This window comes from Tamandua tetradactyla, chromosome 8 (assembly GCF_023851605.1).
Source record: "Tamandua tetradactyla isolate mTamTet1 chromosome 8, mTamTet1.pri, whole genome shotgun sequence".
NCBI classification, from domain to species: Eukaryota; Metazoa; Chordata; class Mammalia; order Pilosa; family Myrmecophagidae; genus Tamandua; species Tamandua tetradactyla.
The window spans coordinates 20,356,525-20,383,845 of NC_135334.1; the positions used below are offsets into that span (position 1 = coordinate 20,356,525).

Genomic DNA, 27,321 nt, shown 5'->3' on the forward strand with positions numbered 1-27,321 from the left:
AAACTCCGTTTGTTAGTACTCTTCGGAGCTCTGTTTGCCGGTACTGAAGAGGAGCCTCCAACATTGGATCATGGGTTGGGGTTGGGGCAGGGATTAAACTCAGGGTCTTTTGAAGGCCACTTCCGAACCTGAAGACTAGGAGTCTATGAATAAACCTCCTTAAACTTCACTTAATCTTATTTGCATTCCCCACACTCACCAGAATATAGGTGACCCCCAAAATGCACGGGATTAAAGTTTTTCTTCGGACCCAAGTCCTTACCTGCCTATTGAAGTCTAGTCCATTTCGGTCATTTCCTAGAAGAGATGAGAAAGAAAACATTAGTTACTGGCAGGATTGGAAGAAATTGAACAGTAAAGGAAAAATAGGATGTTCGCAGGAGCATGTCTTCAACTTTTTAAAGAACACCTACTTCTCTGTGGGCAGGATCTTCCTGGTTTACCCCATTTCCTGGAAAGGTCTTTGGAAAGTCTCCTCCAGAAAGGTGGATAACCAGGGAAAGAGTGGCCCAGGAGTGGAGACGAATGTCTCCAAGGTCACACAGTGAATCGGAATCTAATGGGATGTGAACCTGCCCTACCAGAATGTTCTGTCGCATACTTTGTTCCTGTGCTGCATACCCACAGCCAGCAGCTGTTACGTCGCCTGTGTAGGTGAGCAAGGCCAGACAGCCAGGGATCCTAAAGGGATGCTCTAAGGAAGAGGATGTCCCACCACCCCTGTCTTCCAGGTGTGACGACACCTAAGCAGGGAGACAGCTGTCTGTCCTGTTGTACTTTCCCCAACTTTTATTTCTTCTTTTGTTCCTATTTTTCCTTTTTCAATAACTAGTGTGTGGCAAAACTAATGTGCTTAATAGCACATTCCCAACAGCAATATATAAGGGGTTCTATTTCTCTGTATCTTTGTCAACACATTATTTTCTGTTTCTTAAATAATAGCCGTCCTAATGGGTGTGAAGTAGTACCTCATCGTGGTTATGGTCTTTTTTTTTTTTAATGCTGTATGGCAGGGGTCACATTTCATTCTGTTTTCATGTGAGTACCCTGTTATTGCAGCACCATTTGTTAAATTTTTGTGTTTGGTTTTTTTTTTTGCAGCAGGAAGTGCATGGGTTGGGAATCGAACCCAGGTCTCCTGTAGGGCAGGCGAGAGTTCTACCACTGAGCTACCTTCGCACCCTTTGGTTATGGTCTTTTTTAATGCTTCTTCTTTCTTGTTGATGTAATACCACTCTATCTAAATTTTTACCCTGCTTTTTCCAGTGAGATTTATAAATATTTCTCCTATGCTATTAAGAACTCTTTGAAAACATCATTTTAAATGGCTACTTAATATGCTATTATATGGCGATACCAGGATTTGCTTAAACATATTCCTACTATTGGGGAATTATTTCCATTCTTTGTTACAATGAATTTCCCTATCAATATAGCTCTCCAGGCAGGCAACCTCCACACAACCTTTCTTGGGCCCCATGGATTACTGGCTCTATGATGGCACAGAAAATGAGTATCTATTAAATACTGTACATTTAAGAGTCTAGCACTCTGCTTAACATTTAATAGATGCTCAAAATACACTGAAAAAATAAATAAGTGAATGAATTCAGAATGCATAGTCAGAAAATAATTCTGCTTTTCCTTCAGTGCATAAAAGCTTTGGAAAAAAGTCCAAATTTCTTAGCACAATGCATTGCTCCCCATATGGGCTGACTCCTGCCTACCTTACCTGCTCTGTCTTTTGGTGCTCTAGCCATAAGGACACTCGCTGATCTCCAAACACACCATGCCTTTCGGGTTTCCAAGCTTTATCTACACTGTTCCCTCTCACAGAGCTCTTCCCTCTCCCCTCTGGAATCCAGGAGCCCTCTCTGCTCGACACATACCACTTGCTGGTCACCTCTCATTGTCTGTGTTTCTCTCCCACAGTCCCTCTGCACATCCACTTTTGTGTCTTTAGTGATCACCATAGTTCCTAGTGCACAACAGATGTCTCCTAAACAAATGAAGGGGATCAAAGGCAGTCTGCTGAAGCTATAACTTAAGCCCCTTTTCCTTTGCTCTGCATTAAACAGCGATGGGGAAATGCGATCTTTTCCTGCAGTGTCTTGAGGCATCTCTGAGAGCAACTAGGTGAGCGAGAAGAGAGCAGTGGATGAAGGGCCAAGGGAACCCAAGAAAGTGCAACATAGTGGGACAGGACGTGGTCTCTGAACACAAGCCTGATCTTGAGAGCAGCTAGAAATGATGTTGCAGAACCTGCCAGGGGAGCTGAGGGTGGGGAGGGCCCACGGACCATATATCACTGTACTTAAGGGGTAGACTGAAAGATAAAATTACTTTCAAAAAGGAAAAAACTCATTTTGTGGCATTGTAAAGTTGGACTAATAAGGAGGAGTTTTAAAAGATTTGGTGAAGGAGCAGATCCATTCATTCAACAAATACTTATGCACATTTTCTGTTTCAAGTACTGGTGGTGCAGTGGTGGGGAAGACAGATGGGAGCCCTGAGCACAGGGAGCTTCTTTTCTAGTTGAGATGGAAACAGAACAAGCAAACCAATCTATACTAGAATTCCAGTAAGAGATGCCATGGAGAACGTGAGCACATGTAGGGTGGTTCAGGGAAGGCCTTGCAGGAGAGGTGACATTTGCACTGACTGAAGTCAGCACCCAGCCTTTGGAAGGTCTGGGAGAAGATCATTTCAGACAGAGGGATCAGGTCCTGAGGCAAGAGGAGGCTGTGGAAGTGAGGGGAGTGAGTGGGGGGAGCACGGACAGGGATACCCAGTAGCGAGAGGCTGGCATGGAGAAGGTTTCAGCTTTCACATCAAGGAAGACAGGACGTGATTGGAAGGTTTGGGTCAGAAGGGAGAAATGGGGACCAGCAAGCGGGCTCTTACAATGGCCCAAGTGAGGAGGGTCTGACAGAATAGCTGGGGTGGAGGTGGTGAGAAGGGATTGGCTGATGACCGGGATGTGAGGAAAAGGGAGAGGACTCTGGGAAGATTATAAGGGTTGGGGCTTTCTCATGGAGCGCATGGCTGCATCATCGGAAGGACTAGGGAAGAACAGGCTGGTTCTTTCTGGTGGTAGAAAATCAGAAGTTACATCTGGACCATGTTACGTTTGAGGTGCCAATTAGACATCCAAGTACAGGTAGGGCAATGACCTTGGGCCCAGGAGTCAGATGAGGAAGTAGAAACTGGGGTGTTATCAGCTTAAAGGTGGATTTAAAGCCACAGAACTCCTTAAGATGACAAAGGAAGTGAATCCAGACAGAGAAGAAAAAAGGGCCAAGATTGGGATGATAATGAGGAGTGAGCAAAGGAGGCAGAGAAAGAGTGAGCAGTCAGGAGGAGGAAAACCAGGCAAGTAGGGGCAACTTTGAAATGCCTTTGCTTTTTGTGAATGCTATTGTAATATTAGCTGTGAGATACACAAAATGAAAGAGATGAGCAAGCAGAATTCAGAGATTATTTTTAAAACTCACCAGCAAACAAAATAAACAATTTCTTCTGCCCACAGCCTTTTCTGTGGTCCTTCTCAAGTGCTGCTCACTAGAAAGGTGCACCCGCTGCACTACAGCCTGGTGATGGAGTTTCCCCTTCTCATCAAGTCCATCCTTTTTTTAAAATTTTTTAATTTTTAAATGTATTTATTTATTAATTAAAAAAATTAAGAACAAACAAACAAAAACATTAACATATCATTCTGTTCTACATATATAATCAGTAATTCTCAATATCATCACATATTTGCATATTCATTTCTTAGAACATTTGCATCAGTTCAGAAAGAAATAAAACGATAACAGAAAAAAAAGATTACACATACCATACCCCTTACCCCTCGCTTTCATTTATCACTAGCATTTCAAACTAAATTTATTTTAACATTTGTTCCCACTATTATTTATTTTTATTCCATATGTTCTACTCATCTGTTGACAAGGTAGATAAAAGGAGCATCAGACACAAGGTTTTCACAATCACACAGTCACAATGTGAAAGCTATATCATTATACAATCATCTTCAAGAAACATGGCTACTGGAACACAGCTCTACATTTTCAGGCAGTTCCCTCCAGCCTCTCCATTACATCTTGGTTAACAAGGTGATATCTACTTAATGCGTAAGAATAACCTCCAGGATAACCTCTTGACTCTGTTTGGAATCTCTCAGTCATTGACACTTTGTCTCATTTCACTCTTCCCCCTTTTGGTTGAGAAAATTTTCTCAATCCCTTGATGCTGAATCTCAGCTCTTTCTGGGATTTCTGTCCCACGTTGCCAGGAATATCCACAGCCCTGGGAGTCATGTCCCACGTACACAGGGGAAGGGTGGTCAGTTTGCTTGCTGTGTTGGCTGGAGAGAGAGGTCACTTCTGAGCAACAAAAGAAGTTCTCCTGGGGGTGACTCTTAGGCCTAATTTTAAGTAGGCTTGACCTATTCCCTGTGGGGTTAAGTTTCATATGAATAATCCCCAAGACTGGGGGCTCAGCCTATAGCCTTGGCCGTCCACACTGCTTGTGAGAATATCAAGAATTCAACTTGGGGAAGTTGAGTTTTCCCCCATTCTCACCATTCCCCAAAGGGAACTTTGCAAATACTTTTCCACTCACTGATCAAATCACTCTGGGATTTATCAGGGCATCACCTGGACAAACCAACAAAATCTCATGTCCTATAAAAAGTTCCATGTACTTAAGGTGTTCAACCAACTATCTACATAAGTTATATTAGGGGATGCACTAGTCAAAGTATAAATTTGTACCAAATAAACATTTTTTGCTTTAGTCTCACACATAAGTTGAAATTGTAAAATATTAATTACCATCTATTTTCAGCACACTGCAGTAATGACACTCTTTTGTTCTTCCTCATGCAAAAACATTTTTTAAATTTGTACATTTTGTCACTATCATTATACACTCTAGGCATTCCTAGATTATACCATCTCAATCTTTATCGTCTATCTTTCTTTCTGATTTCATTTATGCCCCAGCCCTCCTCCCTCTATCATTCCCTCATGCAGCTTCATTCAGTGTTTTAGCATAATTGTATTACATTTAGGTAATATTGTGCTATCCATTTTTGATTTTTTATATTCAGTCCTATTGCACAATCTGTATCCCTTCAGCTCCAATTACCCAATATCTTACCCTATTTCTATCTCCTGATGGTCTCTGTTACCAATGAAATATTCCAAGTCCATTCACAAATGTCAGTTCGTATCAGTGAGACCATACAGTATTTGTCCTTCTGTTTTTGGCTAATCACACTCAGCATAATGTCCTTAAGGTCCATTCATGTTGTTACATACTTCATAACTTTATTCTGTCTTACAGCTGCATAATATTCCATCTTATGTAAATGTCACAGTTTGTTTAGCCAACCATCTGTTGATGGGCATTTTGGCTGCTTCCATCTCTTGGTAATTGGAAATAATGCTGTATAAACACTGGTGTGTAAATGTCCATTTGTGTCCTTGCCCTCTTGTTCTTTGAGTAGAGACAGCATACAGATGGGTCCTGTTTTTTAATCCATTCTTCCAGACTGTGTCTTTTGATTGGAGAGTTTAATCCATTAACATTCAGTATTATTACTGCATGGGTAGTACTTTCTTCTACTATTTTGCCTTCTGGATTTTATATGTCATATCTAATTTTCCTTCTTTTTACCTTTACTCATAGTCTTCCTTTATACACTCTTCTCCACCCCTCTGTCTTCTGTCTTCATATCTGTTTCTAGTGCTCCCTTTAGTATTTCTTGCAGAGCTGGTCTCTTGGTCACAAATTCTCTTGGTGATTTTTTGTCTGAAAATGTTTAAATTTCTCCCTCATTTTTGAAGGACAATTTTGCTGGATATAGAATTCTTGGTTGGCAGTTTTTCTCTTTTAATAGTTTAAATATATCATCCCACTGTCTTCTTGCCTCCGTAGTTTCTGCTGAGAGATCCGCGCATAGTCTTACTGGGCTTCCCTTGTATGTGATGGATTGCTTTTCTCTTGCTGCTTTCTAGATTCTCTCTTTCTCTTTGACCTCTGACATTGTGATTAGTAAATGTCTTGGAGTATGACTATTTGGATCTATTCTCTTTGGGGTACAGTGCACTTCTTGGATCTGTAATTTTAAGTCTTTCATAAGAGTTGGGAAATTTTCAGTGATAATTTCCTCCATTAGTTTTTCTCCTCCTTTTCCTTTCTCTTCTCCTTCTGGGATACCCACAACACGTATATTCATGCACTTCATATTGTCCTTCAATTCTCTGAGTCCCTGCTCATATTTTTCCCTATGTTTTCTTTTTCTTGCTGGATTTCAGATGTTCCATCCTCCAGTTCACTAATCCTATGTTCTGCCTCTAGAAATCTACCATTGTAGGTTTCCATTGTTTTTTTCATCTCTTCTACTTTGCCTTTCATTCCCATAAGTTCTGTGATTTGTTTTTTCAGACTTTCAATTTCTTTTTCTTCATTCCTTGCCTTCTTTATATCCTCCCTCAATTCATTGATTTGGTTTTTGATGAAGTTTTCCATGTCTGTTCATATATTCTGAATTAATTGTTTCAGCTCCTGTATGTCATTTGAATTGTTGGTTTGTTCCTTTGACTGGGCCATATCTTCAATTTTCCTAGTGTGATTTTTTGCTGGTATCTAGGCATTTAATTACCTTAATTAGTTTATTCTGGAGATTGCTTTCACTTCTTTTACCTAGAGTTTTCTTGCTGGATGAATTTGTTGTTTGTCTGTTCTTTGACATTCAGTTCAGCTTTATCTGGGCCTCTAGCTTAAGTTTTGTTTGACAGAGGAGAATTATTCAGTTCTTGTTTTCTTGTTTCTTGCCCTGCTTGTATGATGCCTTCCCCCGTCTCCACTCTAAGGAGGGTCTATTTAGATATTATAGACCCCAGCTGGATTTTCCCAGACCAAAATGGCCTCCTATCAGGAGGAAAGAGTCACCTGGGTCAGTTTTCCCTGACAGTGAGACCCAGCAGGTTGAAAGACTTTCCTGTGAAGTCTCTGGGCTCTGTTTTTCTTATCCTGCCCAGTATGTGGTGCTTGTCTGCCTGCAGGCCCCACCAGTGTAAGATGATGCAGAACCTTTAACTTTGGTGGACTCTCCCTGCTGGGGGCATGGTGGAGACAGAGGACAGGTTGTAGGCTGGTTTTAATGGCTTCATTACCAAGCCCTGGTGTCCAATTTCCTTGAGAGAGGGATTCCACCTGAGTTGGGCTTCATCCCTCCCCTGGGGAAGGCACAGGCTCCAGACAAGCCCCCAAAAGAGCTCACTTCTGCCTATGCCTTGGGCAGCTGTAGCCTGAGAAGTCCTGCTGCTATATCCAAAGACAGTCAAGTCTTCATAGAAACACAGCCACAAAAACCTGTTTCCTTCTTTTTTTCTCCCCTTTTTCCGTCAGCCCTGCCCCCTTGGCAGGGGGCAAAAATGAGCAACCTCCACTTTGACCAGGCTCACCTAAGCTGGGGGCCTATTTTTAGTAGTCAGAATTTGTTAATTAATTCCACAATTGGTGTTTAATTGTGCTCAGTCTGTGCTGCTGGTGAATTTCCTTTCCTTTCCCCTCTAGGAAGCAGCCTGTGGGGGAGGGGCACCAGCCACTGCAGCTTTGGGAACTCACGGTTCTGGGGGGGCTCGCAGCCAGTTCAGCTGGTCCAGACTGGGGTAGCTGTGTATCCGGTCACTGACATGGCCCCAGGAGCTGTTCTGTACTGTTTCTGGTTGTTTTGTAGTTGTTCTAGAGGATGAACTAAAATGCGCACACTGTTAAGCCGCCATCTTCACCCGGAAGTACCTCATCAAGTCCATTCTTAACTGAATTAGTGTCTCTGATTTTTCTTGACTTCCTGGGCTAACAGAATGGCTGGATTTGGGGTGCTGGGACTAGCAATGTGGAGAAGGGCACAGAGTACAGGCCTGGCATTAAGAAGGGCTCATGTTCCCTCAAAGCTATTCTGATTCTGATTCCACTGCCCAGCAGCTAAGTGTGTTTTCTGGAAACACTGCTTCCATCATGGTCCCTGTTCCATGAGAAGGAGCTCTGAGAATCCAGGGGGCCTGGCTGAGACACGGTGGTGTCATTTAATATGCATTGAGCTCATTTCTGATGACACTGTTGATTCTCTCTCCAGATCTCGTTGGCCCTCATTTTACTACCACACTGTTTCCGGCTTCTCTCCCATGGTCCACTGACCTGTTCCACCTGGCACCTCTCACCACCCAGCCTACGGGAAAGCCCTGGGAGGTGGTGCCTGGGAACTCCTGGTATGATCTGCATTGCTGGGGCTCTGTCACTACCCTAGTGCACCTGATGGAGAGATGACTGGCGAGCCATTCCCAGGACTTAATGTATTCATCTTTGAAACACTGAGGAAGGCACTCGTCTTTCCCAGAGAAAGGGAGGGATGCAATTATCATCATGTTTTAATACCAGTCCACAACTACCAGAAACTTCTTTTCTACTCTTTTAAGAGGATATGTGTTAAAGCACCGGGCATACTTGGGAAAGAAGGCTGTCTTTAAGTCAGAGGACTGGGGTCCAAGCCCTATCCTCATCACTTTCAAACTGTGGCCTCTGTCAAGACAGGAACCTCCTGAGCCTCAGGCTTCTCAGTAGTAAAATGAGGTCACAATTCCTGTTCCATTTACTTCTCAGGAATGCGTAAGGCTCAAGTGCGATAGAGCTGGTGACCTCACTTGGTAAACTTAGAAGCACCGCACAGTAGTGGAACTGGGCTCTGGTAGTATAATGAAAAGCTTGGCTGGTGTTTGTCCTCAGTTTCTGGGGAAGCAACCTCTGAGTCTTGGGGATTTCCTGTGATAGGAGCATCTTCTGTTCTTCCTGGTGGGCCCATGAACACTTCTGATAGTTCATATGCTAATGAGATGACAGGGAGGAGCCAACCACACCTGCAGTCTCAGGGCCGGGGCTGGCCCCACCAGAGAGGCCAGCTAGGTGGTTAGGGGGTGGGGCCTGGGGCCCTGTCATGTGTCACATCAGCCCCACCTCCCTGACCTCTGGGAAGAGACGGGGCTGCAGGTTGAGCTCAACCACGTGGACACTGAGTCCATCAATCATGCCTACAGATTGAGACCCCGTGTGAACTTGGGCACTCAAAGCCACGATCAGCCTCCACGATTGAGAAAATACACGGCTGCTGTACCAGGAGGGTGATGCATTCTGACTCCACGTAGAAGGGACTTGGGAGCTCATGTTTGAGACCTTCCCAGACCTTGCTCTATGCATCTCTTCTTTTGACTTGTTTGTGTCCTTTTAGTGTAATAAAGCTATAATCATAAGTCTAGTGCTATCAGGGAGTTCTATGAGTAATTCTAACTATTATTGAACCCAACGGGATGGCGGGAACCCTGAATTGGTCAGCCGTTGGTTGACTGTTGGTCAGCCTGCTGGTCAGAAGTGTGGGTGGCCTTCTAGAGGACAGCCCCTTATACCCTGTGGGATCTGGCCTAACTCTGGGTAGACCAGAATTGAATTGACTGAGTGACTCCTGGTTTTTGCATGTTTTGGTCGGAGTTTCTGATGCCATTACAGTCAGTGTCAGAAGCTGTTGTGGAAGTTGCAGTGGCTATTTTCCGAAGATTTTTATCGAAGGTTTTTCGATAATCTTTACGGCTCCAGACTTCCTCAATCATTCCCCAAACAGGCTGAGCCCGATTCTAGCTTAGGGACTTTGCACATGCCATTCCCTCTGACTGGAATCTCCTTCTCTCCCTCTTCTCTACCTAGAAAATACATAGTCATCCTTCAAAACCCAACTCACAGGTCCTCCATGAAGGTCAGCCAAATCAAAATGAAAGATTTCCTCCTCTGGGTTTCCTCACCTCTTATTTAATTCTCTGACAGCACATATTGTGTTTTTTTTTACAGTCAGTGGCTTGTGTGTCTGTTTCTCTCATTAGATTGTGAGGTCCTTGAGGTCAGGGTTGTATTTTACTCACTTTTGCACCCCACGTGCCTTCAACAATGTCTGACATGTAGTAGGCCATGAATGAACATGTGGTCAAAAAACCTGAACTACAGAGAAATTGCTACAAAAACTAACCTATTCAGAACTAAGAAACCATTGGCGCCAGCATCTGAAGAGACATGAGCAAATTCTATTTCCAAGTCCCAACTCCCTCTTTGGAAAATGGTAGCCATTTGCAAGAAAAGAAAGAAAAAAAAAAAAGAGCAAGACAGATACATATAGGGTTCGGAGTATTATTTTTAGAGGCAGAAGAACTCTAAGGTCCAATCTCAGAAAGGAGGCACCTTGCCAGGGTCCCATGGCCTCAAGGAACCCGAACCAGGAAAAGATCTCAGATCTCTCAACGTTTGGACTCATGGAATTGTCCCAATACATCCACTGCATCCAGTATCCATCACAGAGAAAACTGAGTATCAGGCTTTAAGCAATAGCTTAGACAAATAAATAGGAGAGATACTGATCAAATTTGGAAGTGAGTCAAAGCAGAGACAGAGAATAAGATGGAAAACAGGATGAGGCAGAATTAGGATTAGAGAAGACCTTGGTAGGCTCTAAGAGGTGGCCCAAACCAACGAGATAAAATACAACAGACCACATAGGGCTCGAAGTACTATTTTTAGAGGTGGAGGAACTCCACAGTTCAAACAACTGTAACAGGAATAAATATAAATAACTACACTTCAGTTAAAACAACTGTATAAACAAGAGATAGGGAAGTCTGGAATTAGAGTATCTCATGTGGAAAAAAGGAAGAAGAGTTTTAGTTGACCAAAGCTCAACATTGACCCAAAGGACGCTGTATGGTGAGGTGGCGGAGCTCTGTAGGACACTAGAGCTGTCTATATCAGCATGAACACAAGGGTCTTTCACAGGATGCTGGGACTCTCATGCATGCAGACTCAGAGCTCAGGGTGCCATTTTTTAAAAGGGGGCCTGATGGACTGGGCTGTAGAGCCCTGGGACCAAGATGGTTAGGAAAGGGTCCTGAGCCTCGTGATTTTTAGCCTGGAGAAGAAAGCACTTGTCTTTAATTAAAACCTGCCACGAGAGTTGAATAAGGGGTTGATTTTAAGTGTGGTAAGAGTGGCATTGTGGTTAAGTAGGAAATGTACTTAAGTTTTAGAGATGCATATTCGCATATTTAGAGTTGAAATGTTACAATGCCTATAATTTATAAGAAAATATTTCAGCAATAAGAATGGCTGAAATTGGATGGTTGTTGAGAGTGGGTGGTGAAAACACGGGGGTTCATTGTATAGACGCTACTTCTGTGTGTGTTTGAAAACGTCCACAGTCGAAAGCCAAGGCCAAAGCAAGGTACTTTAAAATAGAAATAGATGAAGCCAACGAGGCAAAATGTTAACAATGATTAAATCTATAATTTAATAATGGTGTATGGTGATAGGTATGTAGTTATTCATTCAAACTGTTTTCTCTACTTTTCTATATGTTGAAAATTTTCAAGATAAAAGTTAAAAAAATAATGAAACGAGGGAACATGTGAAAGCATTTGGCACAGGGCCTGGTACACAGTGAGTGCTTAAATAAATGTCAGTTGACGTTTCCTTTCTCCCCAAACATTAGCATGGAAGTGAAGCTGGCTTAGCCTGCAGCCCCAAAGAGAGGAATGAGGGCCAGCGGTGGAAGTCGCACAAGGAAGAACTTTGTAATCAGTGGACTTGTCCAACAGTGAAGGCCGCAGCTTCCCATTGGTGAAGCTCACAAGGAATATTCAAGCATAGGGTGTATCTTTTCAGGTACATTGCAGAAATGATTTTTTAATTGAGGGCAATTTAGTAACACTGAACGGGATCTTTTTTGGGGGGGGTGGGGTGGGAGGGGGGACATGGGCGGGGAATCGAACCCAGGTCTCCTGCTTGGAAGGTGAGCATTCTACCACAGAGCCACCCACGCACCCCTTGAACGGGGATCTTAGGTGATATCTAAAATTCCTGCCATCTCTAAAATCTTAGGATTCACTGCAGTTGATTGAAATGTACCAGGGCTTTTACTTCCCCCAGCAGAAGCTGGTTACTGTCTGCAGTATCTGTAGAAAGAACTCTCCTCCCCATTTTCCTCTGCCCTGTTTGGTCTGCACACAAATAAAAGATAAGGGCACAGAGGCAAGGGGTGGGGCAGAAAGGGTTCAGCAATAGACGCTTCAGAATTCCCTGTTTGGAGGTCTTGGCAGCTAATGCGTGAGATCTGTGTCATGCTGGAAGGACCACCAGCTGGGGTCTCTGCAGGTCTCTTTTGGTTCTCACATCCCCTGGGAATCCATGGGGTTTCCACAGCAAGAAAGCAGGAGGAGAAACAGCTTGGAACCCTGGCTCGGAGAGCTAAGTGGGACCTCAGGAGATCATCCAGACAAATTTACTGCCTTTGGAAAGATGAGGCATTATTATTCACCCCATTTTACAGGTGAGAAAACTCAGTCTTGACAAGGTTCAGGAATGTGTACAAAGCTTTTAAAGTATTTAGAGTTGAGAATGATCATCAGGGAGAGACACAAAATCCATGTCTCCAACCTCAGTATGGTTTGTTCTCCCCAGTTTAGTATGATTCTGCATCTCTTAAACTAGGAGAATATCTGAACCCTCCAACTAAGTCCCAATTCTCTAAGGACCAACTCCAGCATCTCCCTTGTCCCATGTCATACCCAGGTCTGTCCATCTCTACCACAGAACTCCCACGGAAGCAAGAGACTTGGGCTGCTGTATTTTAAGGGTGTGGGTTAAACTGGAAGACAACCTCCTGTCCTCAGAAATGGGGATTAAGTGATCCAATGAGGATAGGAGGCACATTTAATTCTCAAGGAGCTGCAAGATTCCAGATAGAATCTTCTTAGGCCAGGATGGCCATGATACTGAATGGAGTCCTGATTAGAAAGGTCAAGCACTGTTCTGTAGGTCAAGCTTTGATGTCCACCTCTTCTCCCCTAGGCATCCAGTAGGCACAGGGGTCAGCAGTGGTCTGCATAGCCTGGCCAGGCCAGGCCCCCTGACCAACAGGAGTGGGGAAGAGGCCCTCTGAGAAGGCGCCCTGCTTTTCCACCTCCACCGTGCAGGCCTGGCTGATTTGCATAGCTTTGGCAGCCAGGAGGTTGTGAGTTTGCCTGGGGAGCAATTCTCTGGGTGAGGGAAGTGGAAGCACGAGAACTCAGAACTGTTCAAGCAGGATTTTTCACTTCTGTCTGGTAAACAAGGCAGAGAGCGATCAGCAAGGAGGCCAAGCCTCTCCCAGTTCTAGACTGCTTCTCTTCTCACCAGCTCGGCTCCTAGCATAACCCAGTCAAGCTGCCAGTGAAACATTATGACCACTGGCAACTTGCTGGCACTTCCTGAGATAGCAATTATTAAGGTCACTGGGACTTTGGGAACTCTCCTGGCACCTGAGCAAATCCAGTGCCTTTCCAGCTCTGTCATTTAGACCAGCCAAAAATGCTTTTCTTCCAGGCCCCCCAGAGGCTATATGAGATTTGTTACTTGAGATTTTTCCAAGGGACTGGGTAATGGGGTGGAATGTTCAGAGTTCAGTACAGAACCCTCGGGAACCTTCCGTACACACCCAGGGTTATTTTAAAGTCTGCTTTGCTCTGGACTTTGAGCAAGCGGCTTAATCTCTGTAGCTTTTGATTTCCTCTAAATATTGAAAGAAAAACTCTATTGTCCCCATCCCTGCTACCTTCTTCTTGGAGAGCAGAAACACCCAGGAGGAACCTGAGGACAACCCTTGACTTCAACCCTTCTTGAAGTCATCTGAAGAAGAGGATTGTAGAAGGACCGGTGATGGATGGTAGAAAGCACGCTGGCTTAGGAGGTGGGAGATCTGAGTTTCAGTTCTCCACCAGTAGAGTGTCTTCAGCTAAGTCACTTTACCTCTCTGAGGGTTTGGGCAGCCAGTGAAAAGACACAGCACACATGCAAGGCAGGCAGCACTAATGGAACGTGGCCCCCTTTCTTTTTCCGAAACCCAGCGCCTGGTTTAGTGATCATCAGTGATCACAATGACCTCTCCCGTGGAAACCCACTTGCCATTCTGAGATTGAATTGAGTCAGTGAATTTGAGAGTTTTCCTGTTTTGAAGCTTCTAACCCCAAGAGAGAGAACAGGAGGTAAAACACGACCAGCCTCTGGCCTTCCTTGTGACATGCTTAGCACCCTGGTGGCTTTTCCCCACATGCACGGTCATGAGGTGGGACCCCGAAGCCGTGCTCTTTAGGAGCTTCTCACGGACATGAGAAGCCTGGGCCATGCCACCAGGGGTGGACAGAGTTCTCCTGTACCCCACAGCTGAAAGAGAAGCTGGCATCCTCCCTGCTGCCCTCTGCAATTTTTCCTGTCATTCTTTGAAAAATGAAAGGTTCTTCACCAAATCTTCCCAGCTCTGTAGGAAGTAAAATCTGCATTTCTTCCCAGTCTGAGCCATGGATGGGGCTCTCTGGGTCTCCAGGCCTCTCCCCTTCACCTTCTGATGACTGCACGCTGATGAGTCTGCCATTCCCAGCGTCACCTTGGGGGATTAAAGTGGGCTGCAGGGTCGGGGCCAAGCTGAGTGGCACAGTGGGTAGACAGTGCCAGAGAGCCCAGGGACTGCGGCCACTGCAGCTCGGACCAAGGAGTGGGGACAGGAGGGCCCATTTCTCCACCAAAATCTCAACTCATAGTCCCTTCACTCTGGAAAAACAACCCAAACCCAACTTCAAAACAGGAGCTCTGTTCGAATAAATTCCAGGTTCTGGTGGTACTCAATGAGCACCACTCAGAGAAATGCCACAGCTGCTATTTTTCTTCCAGGGCTTTCCCATTCTAGAGGGGACCACTGAAGTTCCTGGTCCTGCACCGCCTTATATAGGTGAGGAGGCCGAGTGCCAGGGAAGACAAGTGACAGGCTAAAGGTTACAACAGCCAAAGCGGCAAAGCAGAAGAGAAATCCCAGAGCACCAGTGCTCTGCCTTCCCTTCCTACCTCAGTCCATAGACTATGTTAATTCCAGGTCAGCAGCCACCCGCCCCACCCATCCACCCCCACCTCTCCCCACCACCCACCCCATCCCTGGCCTCAAAGAGGTTTAAGATTAGTAAGAGACCCAGTGACTCTCCTAGCCTCTTCCCAGGCTGGAGTGAAGTACGGGTGAGAAGGGGTAGGAAGGAGGAAAAAGAAGGAGCAGGAGGAGCTCCCGGGAAGGGGGATGCGGTTGGGTGCTGGCTCTTTCTTATGTGGGCACAAAGATCTCCTTTGTGCAGCTCAGAGTGGCACATGTGCGGGAAGAAAGCTTAGATGGGAGATACTGTCTCCCATTTGTAGGACAACACATATTTCTGAACACTGCTACAGATAAGGCTCCCGTTTCTTTCACTTCTCACAGCTCGCCCTTGAGATAAGAAAACTGAGACCAGGGAGGTCAGATCACCTGCCGGAGGTCACCCAGCAGACCAGAGACGCTAGGGAGGGAACTCGGATCTCAAGTTGCTCTCACCGCCACCTGCACGTGTCCTGATTAAGTGCACTGAATTCATGACTTTAGTTTGCAGCACACTTTGATAATCATTTTCTTGGATCCCCCACCCAGCCTGCGAGGGAGGCAGGACTGGAAGTACAGCGCTCCTGTTTCACCAGTGAGGAAAATGAGGGTCCCAGAGGTGGGGGCTTGTCAGGTGTCACACAGCTGGCCCTTGAATGCCAGCTTCCGAGAACAGACCCGCGTGCTTACGCAGCGCAGGGCTTCCAGCATCAGACCTCCCTCTCCTCTCTGGGGCCCATGTGGCCTGGGAACTGGGGGGAATGGGAGGACGTAGGGGCCCTGGGGTGGATGGAACCCAAGCCCCTGTGGAGGAGCCCATATCCCCACATCACGGAGAGCCCTAGGCCAGTGTCCTGGACACCTCCCGAAGGTAGGAGTTTGACAGTGCACAGACCCCAAAGATGTGGCAGCAGTGGGTCGTCTGTGCTCGGAGGGGAAGGTGGCCAGGAGAGGGGACGCATTGTACCAGAGAACAAAACGCACAACAACGCAAAGACAAAAGACAGAAGATATGGCTTCTGGGGAGGAGAGAGCATTCGTCTCTAACTCCCTCTGTGATCTTGGGAAAACCTTTCCCCTTCTCTAGCCCCTGTCTCCTCACTCATAAAATAAGAGAGGCGAAGTAGATCAGAGACTTTTCAAACATTTTGGCAGCACAACACTTTTTTTCAGATAATAAGGATTAATTAGTAGCTGACATTTACTGAGCATTTTCCAAGCACCAAGCTTGGTAGTAAACATTTTATACACATGACTGCACTTAACCATCCCAGCCACCCTCAGAGTAGGTGCTCTCGTTGTTCCCACTTGACTGATGAGGAAACTGGAGGCTCAGAGAGGTTAACCAACTTGCCCATGGTTACTGTTTCATAAATCCCTTGGCAGAAATTCACACTCACATGTGTCCAGACTACCCCATGCCATCTCCCCAGTCCAACCTTAGAGGCATTTGCGGTGGAGACTCAAGGGACAAAAGAAATATCATCTAGTCTATTTGAATCTGTCCCACCTTTTAGCATTGGGTCCTGGGACGAGGGGCTTTGCACCAGCTCCCTCTCCCTCTTCCTGCCATTTCTCGACTTGTGAAAGTGAAGACAAACTTGGGTTTGGATCAACGTGAGGAGCCTGCTTGGGCTAGAGTGGCAAGTATGTCCATCTGCAGGAGCTCTCCGTGGCCTGGGCAGTGAGTTGGGTTAGCAGCTTGTGGGGCCCCTCACTGCAGCTTGCTTCCCATCCCCGAGGGCACATGTGGATACGACCAAATTCACAGGCAAAGTCTGCCCAGGGAACAGTCCATATTTCCATCTGAGGTTCCCTGGGTGAGCTGTTGGGTTGCTACACACGCCGTGTGGACCCATTGCCTTCCAGATGATGATGATAGCAAATACTATTATTATATGGTGGGCACTATGTGATTTACAAACGTGGACTCATTTATTTAATCCTCCCAGCAACCCGATGAGGTCAGTACTACTATTTCTCCCATTTCACAGATGGGGAAACTGGGTGGAAAGTCTTTAAGTAAGTAGGTCAAGGTCAGCCAGGGAGAGGAGAGCTGGGATTTGAGTACAGTTTGGCTCCCAAGCTATGTTCTTAAGGACTGTACAGTAGCAAGGAGGGGACAGGACGGAGCACCCTTCCTAACACGTTAGAAGAACTGAAGGGCACAGCAATGCGCATCATTCAGTGTTTTACAAATAATTAGTGTTGCAAAAGGTGAGAATATGTTTAGAGATCACAGCATCTTAGAGCTGGAAGTGACCTGAGAGACCCTCCACTCCTGGCTCTTAGTCTAATGCCCAAACTTAGACCCCAAAAAGGAACTGGCTTGTCTAAGGTCTCAGGTGGGTGGTAGAGATGAGTCCAGAATCCACCTGCCCTCACTCCGCCCAGCAGAACAAGAAAGTGCAGAGACTGTTTGTCCAGTTTCACTGGAGGCAGCGAGCTCGTGATCACTAGACACGGGAAGACCCAAGCCCAGAACCGGAACCACCCACCCAACCCACTCATGGTCCAAATATCCTCAGGCCACTGAGGGGTAAACTGAGCCGGGTACAGGAGGTTGTAGAGACCCGGCTGCTTCTCCTGGGAGGCCGAGATCACCAACACCCAACCCGGGGCGATTCCTCCCACCACCAGCAGATCTTCAGGGACCGGCAGAGATGAGGTGGGAGTGGCAGATGCCCTGGGAGGGAAGTAACTTTGAGCCCCGGAGCCGACGTTTGCCGGCCGGCGTAACCTTAATCATCTTCATTTGAATTTCAAATGACCTCTCTCCTCTCGCCCACCCCACCCCAACAGGCTTTGAGGCAGGGATATGGAAATTCACCCAGCAGTATGGAAATCATCACCCTATGCAAATTGGGCACAGAGACCCCCATCGTCATAGCAACCACCCTGTTTCCTCTCCTTTTTGCACTTCTCTGGGCTCCCGGGCTTGGATTTTTCGTTCTTCTTCCCTACCTACCCCAAGCTGCGAGTGCGTGTGTGTGAGTGTGTGTGTGTGTGTGTGTGTGTGTGTACAAGCCTCCTGCAGGGGGCCTTGGTGTTGTAGGGCACTCCCGACCCTGGCTGCCTGCTGTGCCTCGGGGCCCTGTGTGCTGCAAACTGGCAGCGGGCACACCCAGGCAAGGCTGACCGCTGTTTTTTTCCCGGCTGGGCTAACTCAGGACACAGTAGGTGGGGCAGAGGAACGGAGCTCAGGAATCTGGGGGGACACAGGGAGGCCCCAGACTTGACAGCAGGAGCAGGGAGGCCTAGGGGGGTGTCATTGGTGCCCAGGACAGGAGATTAAAAGCCCTGCCTGGAACCTGTATGTAAAATGCCATGCAAATTAACACCTATTATTTTTTGAGTCAACAGTACAGGCACTTCTGGGGAGAAGCCCACAGCTCTTTTTTCCCATGCTCAGGGCTTGGCACAAAAGCATTCCCTCCCTGAGTCTCCTGGGGCCCAATTCCCCCAAGGGGCTCCCATCTAGCCCAGGGACGGTCCATGGGGGACCATGAACTGTTCGTAGCTGAAATTTCATTTCAGCTGCCCTGGAGGACTCTGGTCATTCTCTGACCCCGCCCAGCCTCCGCCTGCCATGGGGTGATTTACGGGCTGAGCTGTGAGCCACAGGCAGCATCTCCAGAAGGGGTCCTTTTGAATCAGAACCTCTTCTTATTCCTAAACCACCTATTCCCTAACTCACATACGCCACTACCAGAGCCCCAGATCAAGTGGAAGGTAGCCACAGCTGATGACCTCGTGCAGCTTCCCCTCTACATTCCCCAGCTCTGACGCTGCCCTTCCACCCCCAATGAAAGGCTGTAGCGAGGAGGAATGAGGGGGGAGCCGGACCTCAGCCCCTTCCTGCTTCTTCCTAGCCTGTTCATCCTAGGCAAAGCCCTTCTAGGTGGCTGTGGTCTAAGTCCAGGAGACCCACCAGCACTTGCTGACCTGGAATCCATCTCCTGGTCCCTCCTGTAGCTTCACAACCACCCCCCTCTCAAGGACCCAAGCCTGCCTTTGAGAGAGCAGCTTGGACCAGACGTGAAGACTGCCAGTCAGAGGGTTTCGAGGTGGGGCTTCAGTGGGTGTGAATTCGTGTGTCCGTGGGTGTGCGTGGGGAGAGGGGGTGGGGCAGAGTGCAACTACATTCCAATTGCCTGGATTTGCCCTGCTCCTCAAGCCCCTAAGACTTATCCTAATTTGGTAGCTCATTTCTCTTTGAACACTTTCTTTGTTGTTCGGCACTTTTCTATACCAGGTGTTCATTGCCCTAATTGTTTCTTGAGGAGAAGGATGGACCCGAAAAGCCTCATAGTTTGAGGAGGTCTGCAGTTTGAGACCCAGGTAGCTGCTGTGGTCTGAGTCCCTGGACACTGCTCAGTGCCCGGCAGGTTGCGTGGGAAGATATCATTCCAGCCGTGTCGGGGCCCCAACCTCCTGCTGCATTTCCCTATTACATGTCATCCTCCACATTCTCCACAGTGGGAGTGCAAAGGATGTTGAGAAGGTTGGAAGAAGAAGCACCCATGATCAGATATGTCCATAGCTCATGGAATGCCAAGGACAAGGAACTTCTTATATACACAATACAAAATCCATTAAGGCAGCACTCCTACAAGCGTGTCCGTGGACCAGGGCTAGTCTGTGAACTGTTTGTTAAGGTTCAAGACCAGATGAGAACAATCATTGAGAGTAAGAATTTGGAAATTTAACAGCACGTCTGAGCACGTGGCCAGTAGACCCTTCCTGTTGAATCAGGCATAGACTAGTTTTGGATGCTGCTGACGAGCGTGGTGGGTAGTCACACACAGGACGGCCATGCACTGGTTTGTGGGGGGCTGGAAATAAAGATAACTGGCCCTTCACCCCAGGCTGTTCAGGCAGCATGGCTCTAGAGCTTCAGATGCTGAAAACCAGTGCATTGGTGACCCCCCCCCCCCCCCCCGGGTTCCTTCACTTTTGTTCCCCCTTAGGCTGGAGAGAAAGGGGCTCCGTGTTCTCCTGGGGGCTGCAGATGGCAGCTGGGTTTACAGGGGGCCATTTCCTTATACAGACCTCCAAGGGGAGAAGGGAGGAACACCTGGCAGGAATGGAGGTAGGATCCTGCCCTCTCTATCCCGGGGGCTGGGTGGAGAATCTATGTGAATGAGAAAGTGTGAGTTGTAAGTCTCAGTGCAGACGTGAGCTGCTATTGTAGCTGTTTTGGTTTCTAAGGTGCTCTGAGTGCTGGAGGCAAACCAGTGATTCTCTTCAGTGTAGACTACTTTCCTCATATTTCAGGGCCATAGTATGATGGCTAATGGTGAATTAGTACCTTCTGATCTCACCATGACAGAAAGCGGAAACAAGATGGGATAGAAGCTGCTCAGGTTTAAGAAGGCCAGAACCAGAGACAACGGGCTTATGCTGCAGCATGAGGGTTTTAGGTTAGAGATAAGAAAGGACTTCCAGATGCTGAGGATTGTATCCTACGAGAATAGGTGGCCAGGAGAAATTGCAAGATTGGCGTCCCTTCAGGATGGAGGAAAAGAGAGAACAAAATCTTCAAGAACTGTAGAGTCTCTCATTTGTCAGAGATCTCTTTTGAAACATCTCCAAAGGAGAGAGGCATGGATAGGATGCCTTCACAGAACCCTTATATCCTTGGGAATTCATATAAGTTCCCTCTCAGCATCTGGAGGGGCTTTGGTTACATTTATTCTTCCACAGGTAGGGGATAGAGCCGGTCCAGATTGAGGCACAGGAATGACGTCACCTGGCTAGACCTCTGAAGACCACTGAGTCCATCTGCCCACTTTATCCCTGCATTACAACAAGGAAACTCAAGTCAAGGACACAAGCATACTTGCCTTCCATCTCTCAGTGACCACTTAGTCTTATTCCTGAATATTCCCAACAGTTAACAGCCAAATATCAAATTGCATTTGTATGGTGGTATCTACCTCTCCCAAGCACTTTGATTCTCACTCTGGAATGCAAAGGGGGGGTGTGCACCCATGCGCACGTGTATGTGTGAGTGTATGTGCCTTATTTAGGAGGGGGTATCAACAGGAGACATTTTCCCCACTTCCCCCAGATCTCACTTTACCCTTAAGTACTTCCTAGATTTATTTCGTTCACTCTATCATTTAAGAATATATTCAATAAATGTGTGGATTGAAAACTGGACCCATCTCTAAAAAAACTTCTGCCTGTTCCTATCTGGAACTTCAACTCTCAGTTACAATGAGAGACACAGTTTCTTCACTCTCAACTCGTTTTCTGGGAACTCAACAGGTTGGAGAAGGGAGGTCTTGGGGATAAGAGAATTTCTAGTCTTGGACTTGTTATTGATTCTTTCTCTGAAACTTCAAGAGAATCACTAACCTCTCTATGCCTATAAAATCACGTCCATCCCTTGCTGACTTTAAGAGGGTTAAGTGATGAGACTTTCTGCAGAGACCCCAGATGTTTGATTCACCTGAGTGATTCTTCTGGGATGATAACTTCTAGGAGTTATTCCACCTCACAGACAGGACAATTTAGGCCAGAGACGCACAGCAGAAATGAGCAACTGGCACAAAGTTCAGTACCTTTCTCATCCCAACCTTTGCCCTTTCTTCCACTGGGCTCCTCTCCTGGAATCCCTCCTTCTCAGGTGTCTGAGTGGGAAAGGATGCCAGGCATCGTCTCACTTTCATCTGGGTTTGTTACCCCATCCTGTTGCCCCTGTAAGTGACGGCTGTGCCTACAGAGCTGCTGGGTATTGAAGGAAGTTAGCTCAGGACGAAGGGAAGAGAGGAGAAAGTTGTCTTCAGGCTAGATTCTGGTCCTCCACAGTCCAACAAAAGGGAGTAAGTTGACCTCTCTTCCCAATTTTCCTTGTTCCCTGACAAGTTTCTGCCTCTTGGATTAGACCAGCCCGGGGGCTTGGCTCCAGCCCCTTTTGCCAAGCCAGTCTTCATTGTCTTGGCATCTCCTCAGGTGCTGCCACTCTCCCTTATCCTCTGTTTCTGGTTCCATACATTGATCCCCAATCTTCTCACCACCATCCCTTTCCCATCACCAGCGTGCATTTCCTCATCTGCAAGGTGGGATGATGGCACCAACCTCACAGAACTGATGTCCAGGCCAAATGGGTTACGTGTTTGAGTGTTCGTACAGACACAAGTTGTCACTGTGCTCCACTCGACCTCTGGAAGGAAAGCTCCTTAAGGACAATTCCTTCATCTTTCCACGTCCCGGGTCTGACACAAACTAGATCAGAGAAGAGGAGGGGAGTCCAGGCAGAGCAAGACAGCGGGAAGTGATGAAGAGAGCACTGGAAGGGAAACTAGAAAGAAGGAAAGGCTGAGGGGCTGAGGCCATCAGACGAGAGAGTGAATCAGCACAGAGGAAACGTATACACAAATGCAAGATGTGGAAACAGAAGGGAGGGGATTTTGAAGAGCAGAACCATGCAATATCTTTTAAAATTGAGCCCTTAAGATGACCTAGCCCAAACCTCTCCTTGATGGAGAGGAAAATCAAGGTCCCCATGGGGAAAGGGTTTGCTAGAGGATAGACAGTGAGTCAACAGCAGAGCCAAGAGAACCCGATGGAGTGAGACAGGCCTGGCCTGAGTTCGATTCTTGGTCGTAAGCTGTGTGGCCCTCGACAAGCGACTTTCTCACTCTGAGCCACAGTGTTCTCACTGATAAAAATGGGGATAACCTTGCCTCTATCTCACAGGGTTATTGTAAGAATTAACGAGATGATGTGTTGCAGGCACATGTGCCTGGTCTGGGGAGGAGGCCCTGTAAATGTTAGGGAATTTCCCTCCTCCCCCCCGGGCTCACTATTTTTTTTTTCCTATCTTGTGTTTGAGGCTACACTGTGACCAGTGAGCTCAAAAGTCACAGGGTTGGATGCATCGGTGCTTGGGGGCTGCCAATTCAGAATTGGAGTTTGGGGGTGGGGGGATGCTTTTGAAATGTGGATAAAGATATATCCTTATCAATCACTCAATTGAGAACAGAAAAAAAATGGTCTGCAGCCTCAAGAATGAAGAAGTCACAACAACAGGTAAGGAGGTTAAAAGGGTGGACAGAAGAGGTGATAGTGCAGCAATCTGGAAACAAATTAACTCAAGTCTTCTGGGGGACATGCATTGGGCAAGGGACTAGGGGCCTTCGTCTGGTCTCTAGAGCTGCCAGGAGACACTTGGGGGCTCAGGCAGTTTCTTCTCCCTCTGTGCCTGGCATCGTCAAAGGGAAGGGAAGGGAAGGGAAGGACGAGCTTCCGTGCCGGTCGGGGCCAACCAGGAGATCTCTGTATGGGTCCGAGCATGCTCTCAGCTCTTTTATTCCTGGCCAGTATGGATGGGGAAATTCACTTCTTTCCCAGTTCCCACCCCTTGTGCCCCTCGGGGATTTCACACAACACAGAGGGTACTCTCAGGGAGTTGGGGCTTTCTAGATCACCTTTGTTTATAGTTCCTTTAAAACCCAGAGATAAATCGCCCTTTAATTCATGCCCTGCTGAGAAGGTGAATCTGTCTTTTAAAAATCCAAAGGAAGCCATTAAACCAAGTTGGTAGGCATTGTGACTCATAATAAGCTTTCCTCTGTAAAAAATGAGTCAGAACGACTTTCCAGGAAGTTTGGTTGCTTTAATTAGCTCCCTCTTTTTTCTCGCCCATAAAAACCTGCAGTAATTGGGTGACCACCTAGTGCTGATGCTACAGCAAAGCCCTTGAGTGAAAGATCTAGGGGTGGGGAAGCCGCAGACAGCCTGAACTTCCTTGTCTCCCTGGAATCCAGGAGCACCCAAAGAGAAGACTTTCCTGAAAGAAGGAAAGAGCAAAAACCAACCTCTGCAGCCAACCTCCCTGGCCTGAGCAGAGGGAAGGCCACCCCAGCCCCCTGCGGCCCCAAAGTGCTCGGCAGCGAGGCTCCTTCTGCACATTTCAGAACCGCCGCATCTTGACAAGGTTCTTAGAGGCAACGTCACAGTGGCCACGTGCCAAGCACCATGAGAAGGACGGTAGACGGCATCATCTCGCCTGACCCAAATCCACTCTCCCACCAGCATTATTTCCTAGTGGCTAGATGACGTTACCACGTCACACAGCCGGGAAGCGGCAGAGCTGGCATTTTTATCCCAAGTCTGTTTCCTTCTAAATCCATAGCCTTCGCAAAGTATCTGTTCCTGCCCCTCACTTTATGAGAACACTGTGGTCCTAGAGAAGTGGCTAGTCTAACGTCTCACACTGAATCCGCAGTAACCCTGGGATGATAGTTTCCAAAAGTCCTAACCAAATGGGGATTCATTCTCCCTCAACCTACTCTGTGCATAGCCTCACAGTCCCAGATGAGGAGGTGGGAATTTGCTCGGACTGTCCATCCACACCAACCTTCCTAACTCCCATCTGGGGTCTGAACCCCCCTCATCCAGCTCTGAACCCCCTTATCCAGCTCTAAACCCCCTCATCCAGCTGGACCACTGTTCCATATGTTGTGTGGCTCACTGTCACTCCCAAAAGTTGCTCCGATTTGGTCGTTCACTGTAGTACAGAGCATGGGTCCCAGCCTGGCACACTGGCACTCTTTTAGCTGTGTCTCCACAAATGTGCATGAAAAGAGTTGGCTCAAGCCAGCCTGCTTCCAAGAAAGGGCAATGCAACCTTCTAGATGGTGGGTCCTGGGTTCAGGTTTCCCCTAGGGACAGTTCTTGAGATTGGAGGACATTTCTTCTCAGTCGGGGAGAACAGCCCCCACCCCAACCCAGATGCTTAGAAAAACATACTCAGCTAATAAACAAATTGAAAAGTGGGTCCAACTGGCACACACCCTCCCCAGGACAGTTGTTCCTATATACAAAGCAAAATAGAAAGGCTGCAGGTCTGTGCGTGTATTTCTATATGTGCAAGTAGATGCCATTTCAATATGAAATTAGGGAGCAAAGAAGTTTTTTGGTAAATGCATTCCACAGATGCATGGCCCCTCCTCACCCCCCTATCACCTTGTCACTGATCCCCCATCTTTCAGCTTCAGGAATGGATCTGAACTTGGGAAAAGGACTTGGGAAAAGATTTTAGCTCTGGGGGACATCGATTCTCTTCCACTTCTAATTTCTATGTCTCTAATGATCCAGATGAAAGACTAATTGAGGTCTTGTTGGGATGCTATTAAAGTTATTTGGTGGTGTTACAATTTATACTCATCTTTCTTTAAGTTCTTTTTAATTATATGGAGTGTTCAAAGCAACGCTTGGAGTGTGGAGTTAAAAAATAGAGCGCTGAAAAACTTTCTTCTCAATTCTTGTCTGTCCCCTTTCTTTCTTCACAAAGCAAAGTCAGGTCCAGGTACAAAGCCTTCCTTTCTGGACCTATCTGAGACACCTTGCACATCCCTACTCCCCACACCCACTCATTATTAGAAGGGGAACATTCATACACGGCCTATTGGTTTAGTCCCTTGAGTTCAACTGTTAAGAAAATTGGGGGTTAAAAGGCCCCAGTCCCCATCTGCCAAATATTGGCTTTGTCTTCGGTCAGTCAGTAGCAGCTGGGAACTCAGCCTGCTTCTAGGGATGTAAGGGTGGCATATGAAGAAGTGAGACTCCTCCCTAACTTTTTTTGTTATTCTTTTGTTTTTCAGGATCTGGCCCCATCCTAGCCTAGTCCCAGTGATTTTGTTCCACTGCTGATCAATATTTACTATTCAGAAATGCCTGGGTCTTATCTGAAATCTTTAGGGAATACTTTCATTTCCCAAGACCCAGCTTTTCACTCTAATTGGCTGAAAGATCAAGCAAGAAAGGAAGAAATTCCACATTGTTTCGCAATTCTCAACAACTCTCTCCCCGCCTGCTTTCCTGTTCTGTGTCCCGCAAGAAGGGCCCTACCTGTCTCCACCTGGCTGAGAGCGCTGTGGGCATCCGTGGAATCTGCTACCTCCCCACTCATCTTGATATCTGCAGGGAAAACGCAACTGATTTTAATAACAGGTCACAATTTTTCTCGCTATGATACATGTGGTTTTATCTAAACTGCAAAGATGAATGTGTAATTACAACAACCATCAGACTTTCAAATTTCTGATTCCCGAACATGCAGCCATTAGAATATTCATAAGCTTGGGGGCACATATCCCCTTCCACGCTTGCCTCCTCTCCGCCTTTCTCAAGCTACTACAGGGTCTCACCTTTTGCATCATTCATTGCCACCTCTTCCTATCACCGAGACCCGGTTGGTAAAAATTTAACAAGGGGTGATACATGGTGGGAAGGGGGAGACGGGCGGTTCACCCTACACCCAACCCTCATTTCCTTGGGAATTTCAGAAATTTATTTTATTTTATTAAAGGAGCACAAGCAATATCCCACAGAGCCCTACCCCGGGAGGCAAGAGTACCCATTAACCAGGCCTTGTCCTGTCTCCCCTTTCTTCCTCAATTCCCACTTCTGTGCTCTGTCTGGAGATCAAGCCCCAGGCCCCGTGCTCCCCTCTCTGTAGACCCTTACCTTTCTTCCTATTCCTTCAGTGGAAAGGGATGGCAGGCCGGGGCAGTGCCCCAGAGAGAGAGAATACCTGCACAAGGCTCCAAGTGACGCTGGTCCAGCCTCTCTCCGCCCTGCTTCATTTCAATAAATTAAACATTTACCCATTACAGACAACTGCCACCACCCATGGAGCCCCTAAATCTTCTCCAAGTGTCCTCAGAGAGAAGGAAAGAGTCAACTTTGAACTAACTCACTCTGTCATCTCTTTTCCTTGTTAAACCATCCAATACCGTTAAAGGCAGAAGAATATTTTATTCAAATCATGTTGATCCCCCTCCGTTCATCCCCCCCCACTTCTCTGGGGCAGCATTTTAACTCTTTCAAACCAGATCAAGTCTTGGTGAGTTGATTTGCATTTCCTGCTCCCCAGCCAATCCCAGTTAGGCAAGCAGTCGTCATTTGCATTAGGTAATCAAGCAGCTGGCAGTCCAGCCCAGGTCTGGAGATGCTCAGAGGAGAGGGTGGACTCCACCCCAGGAGAAGTGGGGAGAAAACCTACTCTTCCTAGGGCAATGATGGCTCTGACTCTGGTAGAAATTTAAATTGTGACCCCCTGGGGGATAGTGACTGCAGTGCAGGGGAGCTAACCACCATGCAAGATGGAGTTGGGGTGTCTGAGCCTCTGCAGCCCTTAGAACATTCTAGAAACAGAGAAGAAATATGAACCTCAGGAATCACCACCATGGTTTGAGGAATTTTTTGAGACCCATCAAGTTGAAGACTCCTAGGTAAATGCTGGGAGTGGTCTTCTCTGCTCCTGAGAGATGTTT

The 27,321-nt window shown here is 46.9% G+C and overlaps 1 protein-coding gene and 1 long non-coding RNA gene across 4 annotated transcripts in view; one reads left to right on the forward strand and one right to left on the reverse strand.

Annotated features, from left to right (window-relative positions):
* POU2F3 (POU class 2 homeobox 3) overlaps positions 1–26,044 on the reverse strand; it is a 70,579-nt gene extending 44,535 nt beyond the window's left edge. The window contains exons 1-2 of one of the 2 annotated variants that reach the window (XM_077112023.1): positions 25,895–26,044; positions 263–297 (exon numbers count right to left, since the gene is read on the reverse strand). In XM_077112023.1, coding sequence (XP_076968138.1) covers positions 263–297; positions 25,895–25,955 — 96 coding nt within the window. In that variant the 5' untranslated portion in view covers positions 25,956–26,044. Of the gene's footprint in view, positions 1–262; positions 298–8,520; positions 8,628–25,894 lie in introns of those variants that run through there. The other variant, XM_077112024.1, reaches the window with a different exon arrangement.
* Positions 8,665–15,579, forward strand: LOC143643280 (uncharacterized). 2 transcript variants are annotated; one of them, XR_013156188.1, is made up of 4 exons: positions 8,665–8,720; positions 11,594–11,766; positions 14,806–14,863; positions 15,377–15,579. It is a non-coding gene; the product is annotated as an uncharacterized LOC143643280 (long non-coding RNA). The 2 variants fall into 2 exon arrangements; XR_013156189.1 differs by having other exon boundaries at positions 8,687–8,865.
* Positions 26,045–27,321: the final 1,277 nt, after the last annotated feature.